Source organism: Saccoglossus kowalevskii, chromosome 13 (genome assembly GCF_978046115.1).
Source record: "Saccoglossus kowalevskii chromosome 13, keSacKowa6.1, whole genome shotgun sequence".
NCBI lineage: Eukaryota > Metazoa > Hemichordata > Enteropneusta > Harrimaniidae > Saccoglossus > Saccoglossus kowalevskii.
Window position 1 is genome coordinate 25,497,330 of NC_140653.1, and position 24,924 is coordinate 25,522,253.

General features: G+C 35.7%; 1 protein-coding gene across 1 annotated transcript; it reads left to right on the forward strand.

The window, feature by feature from the left end:
• Window positions 1-964: 964 nt before the first annotated feature.
• LOC100368517 (arylsulfatase B-like) lies at window positions 965-24,117 on the forward strand. Its single transcript, XM_078007338.2, has 14 exons — window positions 965-1,140; window positions 19,619-19,637; window positions 20,601-20,704; window positions 21,112-21,227; window positions 21,390-21,461; window positions 21,662-21,759; window positions 21,933-21,996; window positions 22,214-22,311; window positions 22,622-22,758; window positions 22,998-23,047; window positions 23,167-23,284; window positions 23,515-23,585; window positions 23,725-23,832; window positions 23,945-24,117. Exons 1-14 carry the CDS (start codon window positions 965-967, stop codon window positions 24,115-24,117), a joined length of 1,404 nt encoding a protein of 467 aa, XP_077863464.1.
• The last annotated feature ends 807 nt before the right edge of the window (window positions 24,118-24,924 follow it).

Here is a 24,924-nt window from a genome sequence, read left to right on the forward strand (position 1 = left end):
CCTAAGCTCGCCAGTTTACATCGATCAAAAATAGCGTCGCTCAACGCCATTTCACTAGATTACTCATGAAATTTACGTGCGTTTATATTGCACGCAGTGAATGAAAGTATGGTTATCGTCAATTTTAAACTTCCATGACATTTTATTTTTGTTTATTGAAAAAAAATAAGAGATTATTTGCAAGTCTACATTTTTCCCTACCACATTGAGTGCCAAACTACACAAATATATAAGCTTAAAAATCAATAAGATGTAAGAGAAATGTAGGTTAAAACAAGCCCAATAAGATATTACTTACAAGGTGTCAAAGCACCCGCGGAAATTGAAATGGTAAGGAATGAATGTTTTTCACTGGCATAATTTTGAACATATTATTAAGGGTGATAAGTTAACAATCTTTAATTTGTATTCAAGTTAGCGAATTTCACTTATCAGTGAAAATGGCAAAATAAACAGACTACTTTTCAACATAAATTGCTACATTAACACTACGATAAATACTTTCCGTTTTCGACATTGTGAAATTGTGTTCATTCTCATATACTGAATTAATGTTCGTAATTCATTCGCACAACTCACCTTGGAAACACATTGCAAAATATGCAGACCCTGACCAAAATTTAAATATATCACCAGAAAATCAAAAGACAACGTACAAAAAAACAAACAGTTTATTTGATGGTTTTACTGTTACGCCAATACACTACTGTTTTGTCTGCGTACATAAACTGCTACACTCTTTTCCCCCGATAATTAACGTTCTTAATTGATTACGTCACTCACCATCATCATAGTTTATTTGCTAAATATAGATGCAACAACAGCTACCTCAGTGCCTTACATAAATTTGACGTCATGCGTCGGGCGGCTATGGGGTAGAAGCCTTTGGCTGATGGCGCGATGTGGAGGCCATAGGATGATATCGCCTGCCAGACGGTAGTAGTTTGAACAAATCATGCGTAGGATGAGACGTGTCAGCGATGATTCGTTCGGCTCGCTAGATCCAGTTGGATTCCATGGGTACGCGATGCGGTCGCCACCACACCAGAAGCCTCCGGTCTTCGTAACTGATGTTACCGAACCACACAGTGACGGAGAGCGTCAAGATACTCCCGATCACATAGCGGTTGAATTTAGACAGTAGAGCAGTCTGCAAACGAAAGCTTTTCAAAGTTCGAAGGAAAACCAGCCGACCTCCGTGCGTGACGCAGTGCCCAACATGCGCCAACAGGGTCAAGTCGCTGGATAAGTGATAAGTAGACGCCGAGAAACTTGAAGCAGTCAACGCGCTCCAACTCCGAGCCGTCAATGACCAATGATGAGATAGGCGACTTTTTTCAACGAAAATCCTTCGTTTTGACCACATTCAGCTGGAGGTTGCTCTCAGCACACCACAAAACCAGCTCGTCAACCTGGCGGCGGTAGTCGCGTTCATCTGCGCCCCGAATTAACCCAGCGACGTTCGTGTCATCTGCGAGATATGCATTCTGATGTCATCAAAGAATAGAGAAAGGGGCTCAGTACACATCCTTTGGCACCCCTGTGTTCAAGGTCATCGAGCCTGAAAAATTTTGTGCCGAATCTCACAACCTGGGGTCGTTGTATGAGAAGTCCCATTCACAGATACATGGCAACCCTATATTCAACATTTTGGTAAATAATTTCGTGGGTATAATAGTATTAACGGCAGAACTAAAACCAATAAATAAAACAGCATAGGGTGAACCTTTCGAATATTTTTATTACTTGTTTTTTTGAGTTTTAGTACGTTGTATAAAGTAGGGGATACCACGTCGTCTGCCGACCTGCTCGTTCGCGGGTCCAGCGTGCGTGCAATTAATGACTTAAAGAATTTGAGAACAAATGATTCTAGTACCTTCATGCCAACATAAGTCAAAGCAACAGGTCGATAATCAAGGATGAAATTACTGGCTTCTTTGGTACAGGGACAATAACTGGCCGTTTAAAAATAGCAGGTACAATTACAATGCGCAAGGACCAGTTGTAAAGCTGGGTAAAAAACACTGGCTAGCTGGGAAGCGCAAAGCTTGAATTGGCGCGGACTAATGTTGTCAGGACCCAACGGTTTACTCTTTTTCAATCGGCTCAATGCGCGCTGAGTGTCCTCAGTTCTGACGATAAATGGTGATGTCAATAGGTCAAGATCGCAACTTTCTTTATCAACACTACGTGACTGTTCAACTTATCCGGAAGTTCAGAATCGTCGGGGATCTCGTTTTGAAAACTCATTCTAACAACCATTGAGCTCTATTTTTTAACTCCTTGCAACAACAAACAAACTATGCATTTGAACCCTAACCAAAACTGAAATGTATTAGATGTGTATTCTGTGTCAGTTGGCCGTCCATATGCATTGGTGTCAATAAACCTCCAGGGGGCGGGCTTTAGTGGGAAGGCGGCGGTGTGTAAATAAACATCTGCAACATTGCGTCAAACCACAGCTCTCTATCACTTGATAGTGTTAAATCATGAACAAATTTCCCGAAAGACAAAAAATATGTTTTGAATAATAAAACAACACATTAGTTGTACATTTAATATATTAACACAAGATATGACTTCTGAATATAATTTAACGTAACGTTCAAAAACAGAGTCGTAACATATTTTATTTACAAGAGTAGTTTAAGATGGACTATAGGAACGACCATAAGGGCGCTGTTCATATTGGGATGCGATGACGTCATACGGGGTGGGATGCCGTCACAATGGGTGCCCGTGAATAGATGAGCATAAATAATGACGTCACAATGGGAATTCGTGCATAAATTAGCATAAATGAGCGTCCATGGCCGTAAAGGGGATAATTTGAATGAGGATGACGTCACAATGGGATATTGTGAATACATTTGCATACATAAAATAGATTTGAATACGAGGTCGTGTCGAGGTCATCGTGAATACATTTGCATAAATTACCATCATTTTTTTTTAATTATTTTTTTTTTATTTAATTATTATTTTTTTAATTGAATGTTTTTTTAATTTTTAATTGGACGGGCGTGGACGTCACTAAAGATTTTTCAGAATGTATCGTAGAGGGCGCTCACACACACACACACACACTAATCAATACACGTCATTTTGAAAACGAACGGAGTTTATTACATTTATTGCACAAAAGAAGTAAACAAGAATGAAATGACATGGAGTATATATTTATGGCATGGAGTTTTTTATTTTTAATTTTTTTTAACGTAACAAAAAAACATACGATGCGAGTAAGGAAAATAGTTGCGTAGTGTATAAATGTTTAGTGTGATTGAATATTTCTTAATACCTCGAAAAATACGTAAATACATGTAAATGTGTGGCGTGGTTAAATTTATTTTAACGCCACGAAAAATACGAGTACATAAACGATTCGATTAAAAACACGGAATAGTAAAAAGTCAACAGTGAACAATAAAAAATAATTAATTCTATATATACATATGTTGTTCATTGTTTATATTTCTTACATATTTGCTTTTTTTTCGAGTAAATTATTTTTAACGGCACGAAAAAAAACACAGAAAAGAGAAGCGTCAATAATAGTAAACAGTGAAAAATAAATAATAATTCATTCTATATATACATATGTTGTTTATTTTTTACATTTCTTACTTCCTTTCAATGAGACAAGCAGTCTGTACACTTTTTTTTTCTTATTCCATCCCTCTAATCAAAATCGCTCATCTGTCATAGAAAAAAAAGAGAGAGAGAGAATAATATTAAAAACTGATAGTTACATAAAGAGGGTTATGTGTTGGAAATTATGAGTCACCTCGTAAAATTGCGGTCATAAACCGCTAAAATGCAAAGTATGCAAAATCGGTTGATCGAAATACAGTTTGGTTTTCCAAAAAAAATGGCGGACTGTGCTACTATGAGTTAAAATATGTGTTTACCTGATTGTTTCACAGAATAACTTTGACATACAGTTTGGTTTTCAAAAAAATGGCGGACTATGCTACTATGAGTTAAAATATATATTTACCTGATTTACCTTTCACAGAATAACTTTGACATACATAATCATCACACGGAATGAGTTTACGCTGTAACGTAGCGATTTTCGTTTTCCCTTGGCGAAGAAGATCTACGCAACAAGTCATACAGAACGTATTGGCCACACATGGCTTGAAAGTATTCGATGATTGTAGATCCACGTACAAGAAATCTTTTAAATTCCGTGACATGACTACCGTACGAGTAAAAATAGTCATCGGTGTTTGAGCGATGTGTATTACTCCACAGCACACTCGTGAATGCCAGTTTGAACTAAATCACACGATTAAGTTGAAGGCATAGAGGTTATTTATAACTCGCTCGTCACAAGTGTTCCCAACGTGAAATAGACCTCCCACGTAGATGATAAACAACAGATGTTGGTGTATTTGTATATTTATGTTATCTAAAACATGAACACTCGCAAGCAGGGATATTGAATAGAGTTTCAAGTTTAAAGCGTCACCCATATGCATGAATTTCGACCTGCGTGTATTGAATCGCGCCTGGACATAACAAACATCGAGCAAACAAACCTAATCTCGTTTATGGCGATTAGTTGTATACTGTTCCGTTCGTGGCAGTGTGAATTACTACAGAGTTGAAATTCACCATGAATGAAAGTCGAAATACTCACATATTTCTAACATCAGTCACTTATAACAGGACTTGACATTCTGTTGACCCCAGGCGCTATCAGTCAATTCACTTATTCTTATCGATTAGACTTTGCTAAAATACTAGCGTCCTTTTCGACACATAACAAAAACACATGGCCCACAGCGGAGGGATTTGATCTCCCAAATAAATGAAATAAAACACGTACGTATGGATATTATCGAAGCGTTCAATCCCATCGTTTTTTTCTTCAGATTTGATAACGTGAGACTCCCTGCCAAAATAATCTCGTAAATAAAATGACGCGTTCCCCATGCCAATGTTACGATTATACTCCAAATTATACAATAAAAACTGGGTCAACTTGATTCAGTCAACATGAATCTGACCCAGGCAGTATGATGGTTTCAATCCGTCACCAATTCACTTGTCTGAAAAGGCACACCCCAAGAGTGTATGACGCCTTGTCTCAATTCAGACCGAATCAAAGACTGTGCACGCCGTCGATCTATATTTGTGATCGGTGTAGATGAGAAACATTCCACCACTCTGATCGTTTCTATATCATCGGTAATTCAGTGTACCGCTCGAATGTAATGCATCAATCAATAGTTTATTTTTGAAGGTTTATTTTACAATGACTGGAAAACCGACCGAAATCGCGAAATTTTAGGATTCAATCTTTACTCAGTCAACCATCAAAACTATTCAGTTCATTCTCTCTTCACTAATGAAATGGCAGTAATCAGCAAACTATCATTCATCGTTTTTTAAACATCATTTCGTGTATCCACGATTTCAAAATACTAGAAGAGGCAAGAACGAACGTTACATTTGAATGGTCAAATGACAAGGGGCTGACCCCGCTCGAACGTGCAACAGAATGTATTAAATACATTGACCCATTTGAAAGACAGAGTCAACCTCAAAACATTGAGAGCCATAGCCGATGCTTCAAACAGCGAGTTTCTCTTTAAATGGTTCAAAACCAAATTAAATGAAGCACTATGATTCGTCACAAATTACGCTGACATCCTTAGCAGCCTGGCAAAAGAAATCAATCAACTAACCTCACCACCAAATTCAAATTTCCACGATCAACGACAAAAAATAAACATTATAGGCGATCTCCTGTTCGAGGTAACGAGCTTGGCTTGGCTACAAAGAGACAATTGTAGTTACTAGCTCGCCAAAATGACCCCTTTGAAATGAGACATTTAGGCGATCATCATCATCAAGACATCGGCTCAGATACTGTACGCCTCGGCAAAACAGCCAATAGACGAATTCGTAGACTCAAAATCCAACAAGAACAATCCTGACATAATACTTAAACTACGTTCCTTGCAAGAACGTGTAGACGTCAACACAACATTTGTGGAGACCCACGAGATGAAGGACACAATTTTAGTATATCTGTTAATTACTGTTGATAGAACACATGTTATGAATGAATTGGTTTTCCGATTTGAAAAACATTGAGTACGTATTCATGCGTTAATTAATAATGTTCATCCCATTGAATTTGTGTCTCACCCAAAAAAATCAAAAAATCAGAACAGCATTACTAGACATCTCCATATTTCTAAGACAAAATTAACCAAATTTTGAAATTATACATATTTTAATACCAAACTTGCTATTTTTACCATCAAACTACTGAATCACTGTACGTATAATTACGTATACCATTGACAAATTCAGACTCCGCTTATAAATTGTACTCGATTATGTCTTTACCAATCATTACTCCGCTCATCATTCACGATTCGATTGACCACGTTATGAATAATTTGTACATACAGATAAACTGATTTTTGCGATATACATGTACTTCTTGTTTTCAATACAAAACTTACTGCTTATTTGATCCCTCAATCAAAAGCTGTTTTACTTGGGATTGACGTTTCCACGTTTCCACGTTGAACTGATGTGACGACATGTCGGTCATCAACGTTTTTCAGAAAGGGTGACTGTCGAAAAGTTGAACACCACTAATTTAAAATAAATAGTTATATTGGAGAGAATGAGATGAAATGTTATTATTATCATTGTAGATTCAATAAACAAACTGGAAGCGGGTCAAGAAATCGTAAATGATTCATATTATAGAGATGGTGCGTAGTTCGTTCTTTGACGGTAAACACGTACGCATTGCATACAGAGTATTTTCAATGGCGAACATCGACCAGTAATAATGTTATACACTTTGTATGCTAATTCATGTTTAATAAAATGCGCTAAGTTTTGATTATTGCCAAGATGTACAGGGAGCACTCGCTTATCCATTAGGCAGATTCCATTATACAATTATAATATCCTGACCGTATTGTTTACACTCTCGTAAATCGACTGTTTGACGTGACTGGGGCACCGGTGGACGAGGAATGCGTGCGTGCACGTTACATTTCGTCAACACTTTCATTGATAATATTATCATTTGCAATATGGCATAATATCATTCGACGATTCTCAGAATACTGTATGTATGTATGCACGTTGTAGTTCGAATGATTAGATATTTGTTTTATTTTGCCATTTTTGTCGATTCTTTCATTATGAACAGTGTTGGCTTGCTCTCGAAATAAATACTTTTACACCAATGTTACCGTTTGTAATGTTTATAGTGTGTACGTAAAATATATTCGCCTTTGAAATAATAATTGAAGACACAACTATATAGTCTTCAAATCAGCTGGGTGTTATTATTGAAGTAACGCATGAGGCGTGATATTGTTGTAATGGGGGTCTGATCGCGTTTCATAACTCCTGTATTGAATAATGCCATGAGTCAAATTGTGCTAACAACATGGTAAACACGGGTCAGCAATAAGTAGCTATTTTATCGGCGAGGAAAGATCTGCTTCTTGATTGCGATTATGATTATGTCTAATATAATGTATAATAATCTATTACTCTACGTACACAACTTGATGCGGGCTTTTCAATTCAACTCACTGCGGCCGTACACAACATGGCTAGTTCCCCCTTCGAAAGAGTGCGTGCGTGTGTTGCGTTAGCAACACTATCTGTGACCACTGAGCTTGTCAAATATTTACAAAGCACGATGTGATAACTGAGGTGGTAAACTGACCATGATGTCAATATTCAACCACTTAATTTGCACAATAATAATTAAAATTGAAACCGTATTCAAGCGCGGGATCTTGGTTGGAAATACAACGAAGTAACAAACAACCAGCAAAGTGTAACAGTAATAAAATCACAAAAATCACAAAAAAAAATATGTGGTGGTTGGTTCAGGAATTTGGCATTTTAGGATTTTTTTTTCTTATCGTGCCCTGAAACAGATGTGGACGAATGTTCTTAGCTCAATGATTGTTTTGTCATTTTAACTTTTTAGTATACCTGTTAAGTGTTCATCATCTGTCCTAAAGTTGATTTTATTGTATTCAATATTTTGATCATGATTTTTTTGTGTGTCTTCTTGTATAGATTACAATTGAGAAGATATTGTTTTTCGTTTTCAATTTTCTAGTTGTCACAAACTGAGCAAATTCAGTCTTCAGCTATAAGGTTATATACAATAAAGTAACAAAAATAAGCAAATTGTAACAATAATAAAATCACAAACATTTGAATGTAAAGAAAAACAAAATTATTTTGTGGTTGGTTTAGGCATCTGGTATTTTAGTTTTTTTCTTGTCGTAACCTGAAACAGATGTAGACGAATTTTCCTAACTCAATGTTTATTTTGTCATTTTAACTTCTTAGTGTATCTGTTAGGTGTTGATCGTCCGTTCTAAAGTTGATTTTATTGTATTTAATATTTTAATCATGATTTTTTCGTTCCTCCATGTATAGATTACAATTGAGAAGTTTTTTTCGTTCTCAATTTTCTAGTTGTCACAAACTGGGCAACAAAATCATGATCAAAATATTAAATACAATAAAATCAACTTTAGGACAGATGATGAACACTTAACAGGTATACTAAAAAGTTAAAATGACAAAACAATCATTCGTCCACATCTGTTTCAGGGCACGATAAGAAAAAAAATCCTAAAATGCCAAATTCCTAAACCAACCACCACATATTTTTTTTGTGATTTTTTGTGATTTTATTATTGTTACACTTTGCTGGTTGTTTGTTACTTCGTTGTATTTCCAACCAAGATCCCGCGCTTGAATACGGTTTCAATTTTAATTATTATTGTGCAAATTAAGTGGTTGAATATTGACATCATGGTCAGTTTACCACCTCAGTTATCACATCGTGCTTTGTAAATATTTGACAAGCTCAGTGGTAACAGATAGTGTTGCTAACGCAACACACGCACGCACTCTTTCGAAAGGGGAACTAGCCATGTTGTGTACGGCCGCAGTGAGTTGAATTGAAAAGCCTGCATCAAGTTGTGTACGTAGAGTAATAGATTATTATACATTATATTAGACATAATCATAATCGCAATCAAGAAGCAGATCTTTCCTCGCCGATAAAATAGCTACTTATTGCTGACCCGTGTTTACCATGTTGTTAGCACAATTTGACTCATGGCATTATTCAATACAGGAGTTATGAAACGCGATCAGACCCCCATTACAACAATATTACGCCTCATGCGTTACTTCAATAATAACACCCAGCTGATTTGAAGACTATATAGTTGTGTCTTCAATTATTATTTCAAAGGCGAATATCTTTCACGTACACACTATAAACATTACAAACGGTAACATCGGTGTAAAAGTATTTATTTCGAGAGCAAGTCAACACTGTTCATAATGAAAGAATCGACAAAAATGGCAAAATAAAACAAATATCTAATCATTCGAACTACAACGTGCATACATACATACAGTATTCTGAGAATCGTCGAATGATATTATGCCATATTGTAAATGATACTATTACAAAATGTATCAATGAAAGTGTTGACGAAATGTAACGTGCACGCACGCATTCCTCGTCCACCGGTGCCCCAGTCACGTCAAACAGTCGATTTACGAGAGTGTAAACAATACGGTCAGGATATTATAATTGTATAATGGAATCTGCCTAATGGATAAGCGAGTGCTCCCTGTACATCTTGGCAATAATCAAAACTTAGCGCATTTTATTAAACATGAATTAGCATACAAAGTGTATAACATTATTACTGGTCGATGTTCGCCATTGAAAATACTCTGTATGCAATGCGTACGTGTTTACCGTCAAAGAACGAACTACGCACCATCTCTATAATATGAATCATTTACGATTTCTTGACCCGCTTCCAGTTTGTTTATTGAATCTACAATGATAATAATAACATTTCATCTCATTCTCTCCAATATAACTATTTATTTTAAATTAGTGGTGTTCAACTTTTCGACAGTCACCCTTTCTGAAAAACGTTGATGACCGACATGTCGTCACATCAGTTCAACGTGGAAACGTGGAAACGTCAATCCCAAGTAAAACAGCTTTTGATTGAGGGGTCAAATAAGCAGTAAGTTTTGTATTGAAAACAAGAAGTACATGTATATCGCAAAAATCAGTTTATCTGTATGTACAAATTATTCATAACGTGGTCAATCGAATCGTGAATGATGAGCGGAGTAATGATTGGTAAAGACATAATCGAGTATAATTTATAAGCGGAGTCTGAATTTGTCAATGGTATACGTAATTATACGTACAGTGATCCAGTAGTTTGATGGTAAAAATAGCAAGTTTGGTATTAAAATATGTATAATTTCAAAATTTGGTTAATTTTGTCTTAGAAATATGGAGATGTCTAGTAATGCTGTTCTGATTTTTTGATTTTTTTGGGTGAGACACAAATTCAATGGGTTGAACATTATTAATTAACGCATGAATACGTACTCAATGTTTTTCAAATCGGAAAACCAATTCATTCATAAAATGTGTTCTATCAACAGTAATTAACAGATATACTAAAATTGTGTCCTTCATCTCGTGGGTCTCCACAAATGTTGTGTTGACGTCTACACGTTCTTGCAAGGAACGTAGTTTAAGTATTATATCAGGATTGTTCTTGTTGGATTTTGAGTCTACGAATTCGTCAATTGGCTGTTTTGCCGAGGCGTACAGTATCTGAGCCGATGTCTTGATGATGATGATCGCCTAAATATTTCGTTTCAAAGTGGCCAATTTGGCGAGCTAGTAACTACAATTGTCTCTTTGTAGCCAAGCCAAGCTCGTTACCTCGAACAGGAGATCGCCTATAATGTTTATTTTTTGTCGTTGATCGTGGAAATTTGAATTTGGTGGTGAGGTTAGTTGAGTGATTTCTTTTGCCAGGCTGCTAAGGAAGTCAGCGTAATTTGTGACGAATCAGAGTGCTTCATTTAATTTGGTTTTGAACCATTTAAAGAGAAACTCGCTGTTTGAAGCATCGGGTATGGCTCTCAATGTTTTGAGGTTGACTCTGTCTTTCAAATGGGTCAATGAATTTAATACATTCTGTTGTACGTTCGGACGGGGTCAGCCCCTTGTCATTTGACCATTCAAATGTAACGTTCGTTCTTGCCTCTTCTAGTATTTCGAAATCGTGGATACACGAAATGATGTTTAAAAAACGATGAATGATAGTTTGCTGATTACTGCCATTTCATTAGTGAAGAGAGATTGAACTGAATAGTTTTGAAGGTTGAATGAGTAAAGATTGAATCCTAAAATTTCGCGATTTCGGTCGGTTTTCCAGTCATTGTAAAATAAACCTTCAAAAATAAACTATTGATTGATGCATTACATTCGAGCGGTACACTGAATTACCGATGATATAGAAACGATCAGAGTGGTGGAATGTTTCTCATCTACACCGATCACAAATATAGATCGACGGCGTGCACAGTAATTGATTCGGTCTGATTGAGACAAGGCGTCATACACTCTTGGGGTGTGCCTTTTCAGACAAGTGAATTGGTGACGGACTGGAACCACCATACTGCCTGGGTCAGATTCATGTTGACTGAATCAAGTTGACCCAGTTTTTATTGTATAATTTGGAGTATAATCGTAACATTGGCATGGGGAACGCGTCATTTTATTTACGAGATTGAACGCTTCGATAATATCCATACGTACGTGTTTTATTTCATTTATTTGGGAGACCAAATCCCTCCGCTGTGGGCCATGTGTTTTTGTTATGTGTCGAAAAGGACGCTAGTATTTTAGCAAAGTCTAATCAATAAGAATAAGTGAATTGACTGATAGCGCCTGGGGTCAACAGAATGTCAAGTCCTGTTATAAGTGACTGATGTTAGAAATATGTGAGTATTTCGACTTTCATTCATGGTGAATTTCAACTCTGTAGTAATTCACACTGCCACGAACGGAACAGTATACAACTAATCGCCATAAACGAGATTAGGTTTGTTTGCTCGATGTTTGTTATGTCCAGGCGCGATTCAATACACGCAGGTCGAAATTCATGCATATGGGTGACGCTTTAAACTTGAAACTCTATTCAATATCCCTGCTTGCGAGTGTTCATGTTTTAGATAACATAAATATACAAATACACCAACATCTGTTGTTTATCATCTACGTGGGAGGTCTATTTCACGTTGGGAACACTTGTGACGAGCGAGTTATAAATAACCTCTATGCCTTCAACTTAATCGTGTGATTTAGTTCAAACTGGCATTCACGAGTGTGCTGTGGAGTAATACACATCGCTCAAACACCGATGACTATTTTTACTTGTACGGTAGTCATGTCACGGAATTTAAAAGATTTCTTGTACGTGGATCTACAATCATCGAATACTTTCAAGCTATGTGTGGCCAGTTCTGTATGACTTGTTGCGTAGATCTTCTTCGCCAAGGGAAAACGAAAATCACTACGTTACAGCATAAACTCATTCCGTGTGATGATTATGTATGTCAAAGTTATTCTGTGAAACGATCAGGTAAATATATATTTTAACTCATAGTAGCATAGTCCGCCATTTTTTTGAAAACCAAACTGTATGTCAAAGTTATTCTGTGAACAATCAGGTAAACATATATTTTAACTCATAGTAGCACAGTCCGCCATTTTTTTGGAAAACCAAACTGTAGGTCGATCAACCGATTTTGCATACTTTGCATTTTAGCGGTTTATGACCGCAATTTTACGAGGTGACTCATAATTTCCAACACATAACCCTCTTTATGTAACTATCGGTTTTTAATATTATTCTCTCTCACTCTTTTTTTCTTCTATGACAGATGAGCGATTCTGATTAGAGGGATGGAATAAGAAAAAAAAAGTGTACAGACTGCTTGTCTCATTGAAAGGAAGTAAGAAATGTAAAAAATAAACAACATATGTATATATAGAATGAATTATTATTTATTTTTCACTGTTTACTATTATTGACGCTTCTCTTTTCTGTGTTTTAATCGAATCGTTTATGTACTCATATTTTTTTCGTGCCGTTAAAAATAATTTACTCGAAAAAATAAGCAAATATGTAAGAAATATAAACAATGAAAAACATATGTATATATAGAATTACTTATTTTTGATTGTTCACTATTGACTTTTTTACTCTTCCGTGTTTTTAATCGAATCGTTTATGTACTCGTATTTTTCGTGGCGTTAAAATAAATTTAACCACGCCACACATTTACATGTATTTACGTATTTTTCGAGGTATTAAGAAATATTTAATCACACTAAACATTTATACACTACGCAACTATTTTCCTTACTCGCATCGTATGTTTTTTTTTGTTACGTTAAAAAAAATTAAAAATAAAAAACCCCATGCCATAAATATATACTCTATGTCATTTCATTCTTGTTTACTTCTTTTGTGCAATAAATGTAATAAACTCCGTTAGTTTTCAAAATGACGTGTATTGATTAGTGTGTGTGTGTGTGTGTGTGTGTGAGCGCCCTCTACGATACATTCTGAAAAATCTTTCGTGACGTCCACGCCCGTCCAATTAAAAATTAAAAAAACATTCAATTAAAAAAAATAATAATTAAATAAAAAAAAAATAATTAAAAAAAAAATGATGGTAATTTATGCAAATGTATTCACGATGTCCTCGACACGACCTCGTATTCAAATCTATTTTATGTATGCAAATGTATTCACAATATCCCATTGTGACGTCATCCTCATTCAAATTATCCCCTTTACGGCCATGGACGCTCATTTATGCTAATTTATGCACGAATTCCCATTGTGACGTCATTATTTATGCTCATCTATGCACGGGCACCCATTGTGACGTCATCCCACCCCGTAAGACGTCATCGCATCCCAATATGAATAGCGCCCTCATGGTCGTCCCTGTAGTCCATCTTAAACTACTTACAAGGGCCGTAAGCTACAGTGGACGAGTCGTCAAGCTACTAATTTAGTATCTCTTTTCTCGAATAACAAAACAAAACCAAGTGCAACCCTCATTTTTTTCAAAACGTTAAATATGACGAATTTCGCTCTAGTATAGCTCCACTAGATTTTACACGTGAAATGTCACAAAATTGATCTTACATGTCGAAAATACCGCGTTTCGCATACTCGCCATAACGTTTTGGTGTTTAACGTAAACGTGCATGCGTGATATTGTGCTTCTGAGTGTATCAATCGACGTCGCAAAAATAAAATATCTATTTATCGACTACCTGCAAACTGACATCTTTTTATTCTCCGCTACGACAAAGGGGTCTATACATATACAGTCTTTAAACTCGGCGGTGTTAATCGTTGATGGCGGGCTTATGATGCTTGATGTGTAATGGTACCTCGCGCGCGATTTAAAAACAAGCTCACGAGGGCGCTATATACGATTCCGGATTAATTTGTTTATTTCTCTGTTCCGCAACTGTTTTCAGAAACAGGTCAAAGTATACGGGGTTGTTTTAATCATATTTAATAATTATAACGAATTAGTTGAATGTCGCGATGCCTACACATGCATGCCATACATGGAAACTGTCAACGCTCAACTTAAAATTATACCTAATACACTTTTAAATTGTAAACGGTTATGTTGAAACATACACAGCGAGTATGAATGGATATAAAGCCGACACCGTTTTCAGAAAACCTCAAAATAAATGTAATTTACAATGGACTTATTCCGCGAACATGACGTGGAAGAACAGAAGAATGCGCCTTATATCGCTAACGTAATGATCAGTTACACAAATTACAGCTGTATATGTCGTTTCAGTTTGAACGTAAATTAGCGTGTATTTATGCATTTATTTTTTTTTCTGTCCAAATTAATCAGTGGTTATTTAGAAGCATATATTATAAACGTTGAATTTCCGTCAGTAACAGCTTTACTCTTCGAGGTTATTAATTGCAAGTGAGGGTATTTGATGGTGGATATAAGGCCTCTCTGGCGAAAATAAACGAGGTCATTATTTCCCCCAAATATGCGAATATTAGCCATAAAAGTCTCATATCCACTACAAACTACCCGGGCAAACCGTTTATACCCTAATTATAACATACTCGTATATCACGTTGCTATGTATAATTCTCTTAAAGTCTTTTCTTTTGACAACATAATCCCCCATTTTTCACCATATTGCTTTAAATAATGATTTCTACGTGCATTTGTGGGGTCATTTGTGTAACTTTTAATACATTCTGAGGAATCAGAATTTATCCGCCGTATAGTGCGTGTTCTATATATATTTTTTAACTAGAACGCACTCTATAGAACATGACAAAATTATGCAATTATAGTGTATTCCAACGAGCTAGCAGTAATACCAATCACTGCACATAAACGAAGCAAGAAACTCAAAAAAATGCAATGTTTTAAGTTGTGATTCGTTGCTTATACGTCGAATTACAAAACAGGCATCAGGCCGGGTGAGTGACAATGATGATGTGTCGATCTGTCGGTACGAACGTATGCTGCAATGACGAATACTTTTCTCATGGCGAGTTTTCTCACAGAATACGCAATATATTAACATTTCTACACTTATTCGTACTAGTACTTGCACTTGGGTTTTTTGTTTTGTACAGTTGATCACAATAGTTCCGGATCCCACCTTGCGTCAGTCAGATGGCCATATTCGAACAAATTTAACTGGTATTAAATGTTCACTGTTTTGATGTTTGAGTACATTAACTTAGTTTTAGATTCACGAATTTGGCAGGGACATATTGACATATATTGTTATTTTACATGTTTACATTAATTTAATTTAGCGGAATTTACTTATCAGCAAAAATAGCAAAATTAAAAGGCAGTGAATAAATGTTTCGTTTTGAAATATATGATGGTTGTGTTAGTTAATAAGACTTAATTAATGTAAATATTTCAATTGAAAGTAATCTTTTATATATTTCAAAATATTGAGTTATATTGTTGTCATATAACAATTTGGTGTCAAAAACGTTTTGTTCTAGCTGGTTTGCCTCCGATACTGTTTCGTTCCAGAGCATCCTTCAAATTTCTTTGTTCGAGTTTATTGCTTAATTATTTAGTGAGTTAAAGCGCGGTGGTCGTCACGCAGCGCGTGTTCTAATTTCATGTAAACAGACAATGTATTTTACAAGCGTTGTATACGTCGCTATGAGTCCCATATCGAACAGGACGGGCACGACGACTGCCGCCCTTTAAGTCATCCTAGTGAGATTTACTATATATCACTGATAATTCATTACTGTCATGGCCTAATACACTAATACAGTAATTATTTTCACAGAATTGGTTGGCTTATTTTTCAGGAGAAACGTCGGGGAGAGTGCCACTTTATTGACTTATTTTGCTAGTATAAAAAACTCCTATCGTTGGAACTCACATATTATATCATTTGACGTAATTTACTCTTGTTTAACACCATAAACATACATATTACCAAAGACAATTTGTATCGCTAATTAAAATATTGATGTTATTACGTTGGAATAGTACGATTAAAAATAAACTTGGCCGTTATGTCAAGCTAGCGAATATGGAATATTTAAAAGTTGGACTTTCGTATATAATAATACATTGCTATCGCATATGCCCATATGTACCTCTGTTTTTATTTTGGAAATATATAGTTGCCGACACATTGTTTCATTATCTTGTGTTTAAAATTCACAAAGAAATTATGGAGCATGTCCATTCATTTATTTGTAAATATTTACTGAGACAGCACGACATTGGAACGAAACAGCGGTGGGACGAAACAGAATGGGAATTAGACAACTGAGACGAAACGACACTGGACTATTTTTGATTAAACAGTGTAAGAGGGGAAATTAGTTCCGGTTACTATGCAAGGGCAGGTTAGAAAATACTCACTTCTAGTGTGAGGGTATCATTAGATCTTGAGCCGGGGCACCAAAGTCATTCACACACAATTAATTGTGCAGAGATATTGTCATGAATTTGTTTTCGCGTATCTGTTAATTGACTTAATTAGCTGATTATTAGCGAATTGCTGTGTTATGTCTGTCATCGTTTAGACCTATTTGAAGTTTTGGACGGAACTTGGCTCAGTGATTTGGAACTAATTACGAGATAACCGTCGCTATTCTGACTACGATTTCTGACAGCTGGTATTCGTAGTTATTAATGTAGTGAACGATTAATCAAAAGATATGAAGTATTCATTACTTAGTGTGATTGGCTTTATGATTGAAGGTTGCGCCTTAGAGTCTTTTTACTGCTTTGTAATTGGTTAAGCTTTTGAAAATGAATAAAGAGAGTTTTGAGTTGGTCTTGGCAAGTACTCCACGAGAGACGCAGTCGTGGTCCAGTCCTGAAGAGTCTTGGGCGAGTCTTGGTTCAGCCTTGCGATAGTCTTGGGGACTTTTCCCCAGGGCGCTGTGTCTTATAGAGTGCTCGACTGTCCGACTAAGACGAGAGTTGAAACGTATTTCGTTGTGTGTGTCTTATTTGACTGTGAGGCTTAAGTGACTTTCCCGATCCCGTACCTCAAGGTGACGCGATATAGAGACGAGACGAGATTCCCCCCTGGCAAGTGTGGAGAACCCCATAGATTGTCTCGTGAGTTGTCCTCTGTGTATGTCATAATCGCGTCGCCAAATCAGAACAGGAAACGCCGCCTAAAAGAAAACAACTTATCTCGTGTAACCTTGTCGCCGATATTCTCCATGCGCTGCTCGGCCCATTGCCTTAAGAAAAACCTCGTAAAAAGCGGCCTTTGGATATAATCGTTAATAGTCCGCTTATTTATTTTTGCCTCATCCTGCAACTTTTATTTCGGGGGTCTTTTGATCAGCTTTGACCAGTGATGTTTTGTCCAGGGGTATTTTGAGTTTCAGTGGCAGTGCACTTCGTGCGTGATAATGATTTGAACAAAACATCAACTAATGCAACCAATTACCTAAGCTTGAAAACAATGGGGACTTACAACAAGTTTACTGTTTATTTTGCTACATGTATTGTTACCTTTATCATACAATTGCACTTACAATTTCTCTTTAATTATGTCCAAACTAAACGCACGCAAATTTCACGAAACCTTTAGTTTAAGCAGAGTGCAATGCATGTGAGTGAAATGGCTTTGAGCGACGCTATTCTTGATCAAGGTAAATAAAATCAAGGGTTTTGGACATTTACGTGTGTTTACGGAGGACGTAATTGACAGATTTAAACAGTTGAACAGTCATTTGGCGGAACTTGTGTCGGCCGCGCGACGATCACGCACAGTTCATTACGGTTCAATATGACACCCGTTAAGTAACCGGAATTGATAACACTTCTTCAAAATCAAAAAAATACACATAAATGAATGCGTTGAAAGCCATTTATAGGAAAAACGCGCGATCAATTGCGATAACCTGTTTCCTGCACGTGGTATCGGTTTTCAAAATGCCAATACGGTTACGGTACCAGTACTTATACTTTAACTCTTGAATTTCCCACACATCTGTCACAAATATCCTATTGTTTATTTATACAATTTTGTTGAATGTGAATAAAAAGACAGTGAATGGTGTGTTAAACCCGGTTATTTAAACTGTCACGTAAATAATTTATTATGGCTTATGGCTCTTCTTTATTTCTGTATCTAAAGGTACCAGCAATTTACAGGTTGTTACGTAACCGAATTCATAAATTGGAACTTCTTTGTACTACACGTTTATTTTTGTTCACTGATATTTTGAATATTACACAACACAGAACACCGATAAGTATATATATTAGACAAGTTCTATGCAATTGATAACAATCGTAAATCCAGGCAGCCATGATGAGTAGTCTACATTGCATAGTTGTCTTTCTGGCGCTGGCAGTTGCCAAGGTAACAAGCGACATGTTTAGAAAACAATACCAAATGTATTGTTTGGAAAATTTTCTTGTTGAAAATTGTTGGTTTCAGACAAGTTAGGGAAAATATTGGGTTTACTGCATTGTATTTAGTTGCATTTAGTTCAACTTAATATAGTGCGTTCACTGCGCGTGTTAAAGTGTCGTGCGACAGACACTAAAACTATAGGGCGTATAGGGCGTTACCGAAGAGTGTGTACATCCAATGGAAGAGGACGTTATATCTGAATAAGACGTTCAGTTCTGCATGGACAATGTATCGCTTTTATAACGACTGTTATTCTTGGATAGGTTCCGCAATTTTTTTTGACTATTAGAATCACATGGCACGGTGATTCTCCGTGTTCGGTTGTCATGTATTTTGGAATGGTGACGCTATATATTCAAAATTGTGATAACGTATTTCTGTTTTTTTATTATCCAATTAATCGATTATTATATGATCGTAATTTGAATACTTGAAAATCCATATACACAAACGTTTTTAAAAGATAAATTGTGGCATGTTTTAGTCTGATGTTATCCAAATTATAGGTTTCAACAAATTAGTGGATATTTTCATGCATATAAGTTTTTTAGTGTTGTTTTATTTTGGCCGGACAGATCAATTCCTTTCAAAATTACCCATGACGTGATTCATATTAGACGATGGCTGGTCGTGTAATCATATTATGAATATACTAGTATTGCCAAGGCAACAAATGTTTATATATTTTCATTCATATTTTATTTCTTCATTTAATAACTGGTTTCTTTTGTATTACAGCCTTGTATTGCTGAAGCAGGTAAGAATTATTTATTCATGCGGCGGGAATTTCGGTTAATGTCAAAGAATTTTGTCAATTTCCTAATCTTGAAAGCACAAAGTTGGGGAAGTGGGAACTATCTACATTTGGCTATAGTATTTTTAATCGGTCAACGAATGTCGCTATAAGAGGTTCTGAACGATCCAGAAAACCTATGTGTCTCAAATATCAAGATGCGTCGGAATGACATGTTATTTAGATGTGTAGTTGTACAGGAGTATCTATATGACGATGATGGCGAACACATTAATTTAAAAGATAAAAAAATATTGTCAAATTTTTCACCAGTTCATTTTGTGCGTTTCACAATTCAACATTAACAAGTATATAAGATTATATGGAGAATATTATTAATTATGCACGAAAGAAGTACGATTATCTTATTGGTCGATATGTTTTTCTTGCAATACTATTAATTCATAATAATTACATTAATTTGTTAAAACATTCAATACCATTCATTACGCACAATATACTAGTTGGGCTATGTTTTTATGTTGAGCTATGTTATAATTCAATAATTTCATATTCTTCCCTTAATAATTTTTATCAGATCAACCGCATATTATTCTAATATTTGTGGATGACATGGGGTGGAATGACGTGCATTGGCACAACCCTGATATCGCAATGCCCAACTTGATGGATCTCGCCGCTGATGGCGTCACCTTCAACCAATCATGCACCCATCCAACGTGTACACCGTAAGTGATAATATCGTTACTATGCATGACATTCAGTTAAATTCAATATTAACATGCGTAATTATATAACAGCGAACAGTTTAATTTCGATTTCAGTGTCTTGTTTGAATTGTAAATCCCGCACTCTCTACTTTGTGTATTTGTAATATACATCTGAATTGTCACTTCCCAATTATGACTTAGTAATTATTAATTACTTAAAAATCCTAAATAAATTGTTTTTTATAATTACTTACAGCATCAAATGGTGTTCAACCTTCACCCTAGTGGGGTTCCATTGGAATTCAAGCTATTACCAGAAAAACTTAAAGAAGTTGGATACTCTACTCATATGGTAGGGAAGTAAGTAGACCATAGCATGTATCACATTGAACTTACATTTGTTTGCTGTACTAAGGGTTATGCGACTGCATTGTTGATAGCTTGATCTCATTCCCAGCATTACATACTGGTGATATTTGTGTTTTTAAACATAAGGAAGAAAGTAACGTTACCAATAATGCTACAACAAACATTGTATACAAACTATACTCTTCCTATAAACATACAATTCGAAAACATCTCGTTTAATTTTAATAGTTTTCAGAAACAAATTGACCCGTAGGCTTGAACGCCTACGAACGATGATATTAAATGATATCGGTAAAAGTTTCGCGTATGGACAGAAAGCAAATAATATATAGATACTATCAAAACTATTTCTAATACTATTTCTATTATATATTTCTAAGTTCTAAATTTGTTTTTAGATGGCATTTAGGATTCTGTAAGGATGAGTATTTACCAACAAATCGTGGTTTTGACTCACACTATGGTCTATGGACATTGGGATTCGGTGACTACGATAAAATGAATGGAGTACTATGTAAGTTAACTTTGAGTAAAAACAATAACAATTCATATATGTGAATATGATCATGACAGTAGTTATATTACACCATGGTATGATAACAATTTCTTTTGGCCGAATCGACCGAGTTATACTAGAATTCAATTCACTCATCCTTGAATTGATTTGTCTTTCTAGCTCCTTCAGCAGGATATGATTTCCGTGACAACATGGGAGTGGTACCAAAAAGTGACGATTATCTTGCAGTGAGTATGATTAATATTATTGTTATAAACACACATATTTGACATATTGTATTTTGAGAAAGTCGCTATTCACGCATTGAATCGCATCTTCATTTTTATATTAAGTAAAGAATGATGCCACGCCTTCGAGATTCTGGTGAAAATATAACAAAATATGAAATAATAAATCGACAAATTATATCATAATATTTTTCTTCTCTGCAGTTAATGCTTGGAGAGCAGAGCATATCGTAAATACCCATTACCCAGGAACTCCACTATTTCTTACGTTTACTCTGGACATCCCTGCTAAGCATCTGGAGGTAACTATTATATTCTATTGGTTACAGTAAAACAATAGTAAACTCAACTTCAATTAGTCTACTAGAAGAAATCCACCAAGAGGACACAAAAGTCTTTGATGACAAATGTATATGTATTTCTTTGTTTGTTTTTATTTATAACTTATATACATTTGTGTGTGTTGTTTTTCCAGATTCCAGAAGAGTATGAAGATAAGTATGCCGAAATCGAAGATGATAGAACAAGGCAATTTTATGGTAAGTGGTGTAATTCAATAAACACATATTTGTATCTAGGACACTTAATTCCTGGCCTAGGGCATAATGCATTCGTAATTATTAGTACGATGTTAAATTACAAGGCAAGGGATATAACTACATTCCTTCCTACCCTGGTAATAAATACAATTTCTAAATTGTAATATGATGATTGCCAAATGAAGAGAAAATCATTTTAGTATTTTCACTATTGCAGGAAAGTTGACTATGATGGACGATATAATTGGCGGAGTGGTTGATGCGCTGAAGAACCGTGGAATGTATGACGATTCGCTAATAATATTTATAGGAGACGTAAGTGTCCAACGTGTGATATGTTCTGTTAATTTGTTTCATCATTGTAAACGCGTTTACGTTACAGCCACTTTATCTGAAGTTGTCTTTGTATTGGCCAGTATCCGTGTTATTTTACTTCAAATCAAAATACGGATTTAAAGATATATTTATAATTTTCAATTTTGAACATTCTCACCGAGCATAATCTATCTTTCCGCGTAGATATTTCAAAATGTCCTCTATCAGATTTCACATTTAAGATAATAATATTGACTTGATTTCCCAGTTTGTGTCGTCCAAATATTTATTTATTTATTTATTTACACAGAATGGAGCGTTATCGTCCCAATCCGGCTCCAACTATCCATTCCGCGGTATTGCTGGAACTCTGTTTGAGGGCGCTACTTGTGTCCCATCTATTGTCAGTGGGAAGGGAATAAAGAAGACTGGATATGAAAGCAATGAGTAAGTTAATTTTGATAATTGACAATTTTCCAAAGATACTCATGACTAAGATAATATCCCGGTTTATTTAATGTCTCAGTCAGTACCAATGACAATATATCATATAAAATACGTTTTCTAAAAATGTGAGTATTTCAGGAAACATGCACCCTGACAGGCTCGTCGGGTTTGTTTTGATCTATACTTTTGACCATTTCCCAGGTAACATAAGTTTATTTCCACTTTCATAAGTTATACAGCATAGTTGATATACACAGAACAATCCTTGATGTGGCTGGAGCTAAAGCTGGTAAGTTAACAAAATAATTCAGTACAATTTCCAAGTATTATATTTCGTCACTTACTGTTGAATAGTGGCCGATTTGTCATCAAGTTTCTATATAATCTGTTTCGTATTATACTTGACAGAGCCTGAACTTGACGGTTTAAGTATGTGGCCTACATGGTCAGAAGATCTACCATCGCCAAGAAGGGAAATCCTCTATAATATCGATGATGATCCAGTGTCCCCTGGTGCTGCTATCAGGTAAGCAATGATATAATTATATATGTATTTACAGAGAGGGTTGTTTCGTAATTATATCATGAAAGATGATTTTATATTATCATTTAGAATAACTGAATAATTGATCCAGCAAATGAAAACAAGAGTATGTTCTGCAAAACAATGTTCTATTCTATATATCACGAACCAATGGTGGAATATAACATATATGCATACAATCATGTCTTGAAATATGTTTTGTATTTTTTTAGGATCGGAGACTATAAACTGATTACAGGACACCCGGATTTATTGTATCCATATCGGGACATCGGTTTAACAGGTAACACCTATAGAATGTTCGATTGAAATGTTATTAGAACCAAAGATGTATGTATGGATGTTGAAGGCAGTGGAATTGCATTTACAATGTCTCAATTTGACGACACAATCTGACGCATGTCAATGTATATTTATTTCAGATAACTATTACAATTATGGTGACGCCCCGGCAAGCGGATTGCCAAGTACAGACCAACAATCATACGCACCGGCTCCACAGAACGTAGAATACTTGTTCAATGTCGTAGGTAAGAGTGGTGGATTTTTCTTGTTTTCTTTTAAAGCAAAGCGTCTTGTCACTGTAACTTGTCAGTTCTATTGATTCAATACTAAGGTGATAATGTCTCTCTTTCAATGCAGTTGACCCAGAAGAAAGAAACGACATCTCCGCTGATCATCCAGATATAGTACAGGATTTACGTGCTCGATTGGATGAACATCGTAAACTGCTAGTTTCACCAGTAAACCAAACAACAGAGCTAGCCGGTGCCGCCGGTAATTTTAATGGTGTCTGGTCGCCTGGTTGGTGTTAACCCAAAACATACGACGATTCCCTTCCGTTGTTGGTTTCCGATACACGTGACATGAAATTGTCCACATACGTCAGCAACTTGTAGCTCGTTCGAATTGGCTAGATATTTGTGGAACGAGGTTGTTGTTTACTGCGTGACTGGCTATGAAAGAGACAGCACATTGCATGACGTACCCAGACAAATCAAATCACGCGTTAGCAATAATTTTAACTCTACTATAATTTATTCAAAGGTATCAAATAAAAGTTCATTGTTAAGATGAAAAAAATGTGCTGTTCAGTAGTTCATTATGAGAGGAGGATATATTATTATTTTTAATTCATTCTTATGTCATATTCTAAACACTTTATAAATACAAAACCAAATTATTACGAGTTCCTATTGAATATAATTCACATTTAAATTCGACTGCTTGGGGAGCAAAATAGCTGCCTTACGGTTAACTAATGTCGAAAAAGTATTTTTGTAACGGGCAGTAAGCTTCTAAATGCATAAATATTTGGCAATGTGGGCAACAGTTTGCGTTTCCGATGTACTATATTGTTGGGTCAGGCGGAATGAAAGTACATATATTACATGTGACTCGCATCCCTAAGAGAACTCACGTTTACTGTTAAAAAAAGCCAGCAACCAGCTCAGTACATTCAGAAGGATAACTATTTTAAATTCAAAAAACAAAAATATCATTTCGAGCGAATTGATGCACTCTACAACGTAGTTACTGAAATTATTACTGATAAATTGTGTGTCTCAGACACAGGTCATATGTCATCTCTTGTTGAGAATGAATATCAATAACACTGTGGA

Coding starts and splice junctions, on each gene's coding strand:
- LOC100368517 (XM_078007338.2), top strand. CDS start 965: ATGAGACGTGTCAGCGATGATTCGTTCGGCTCGCTAGATCCAGTTGGA. Junction 21,997..22,213: donor TAGAACAAGGCAATTTTATG/GTAAGTGGTGTA, acceptor TCACTATTGCAG/GAAAGTTGACTATGATGGAC. Junction 23,285..23,514: donor TCCCCTGGTGCTGCTATCAG/GTAAGCAATGAT, acceptor GTATTTTTTTAG/GATCGGAGACTATAAACTGA.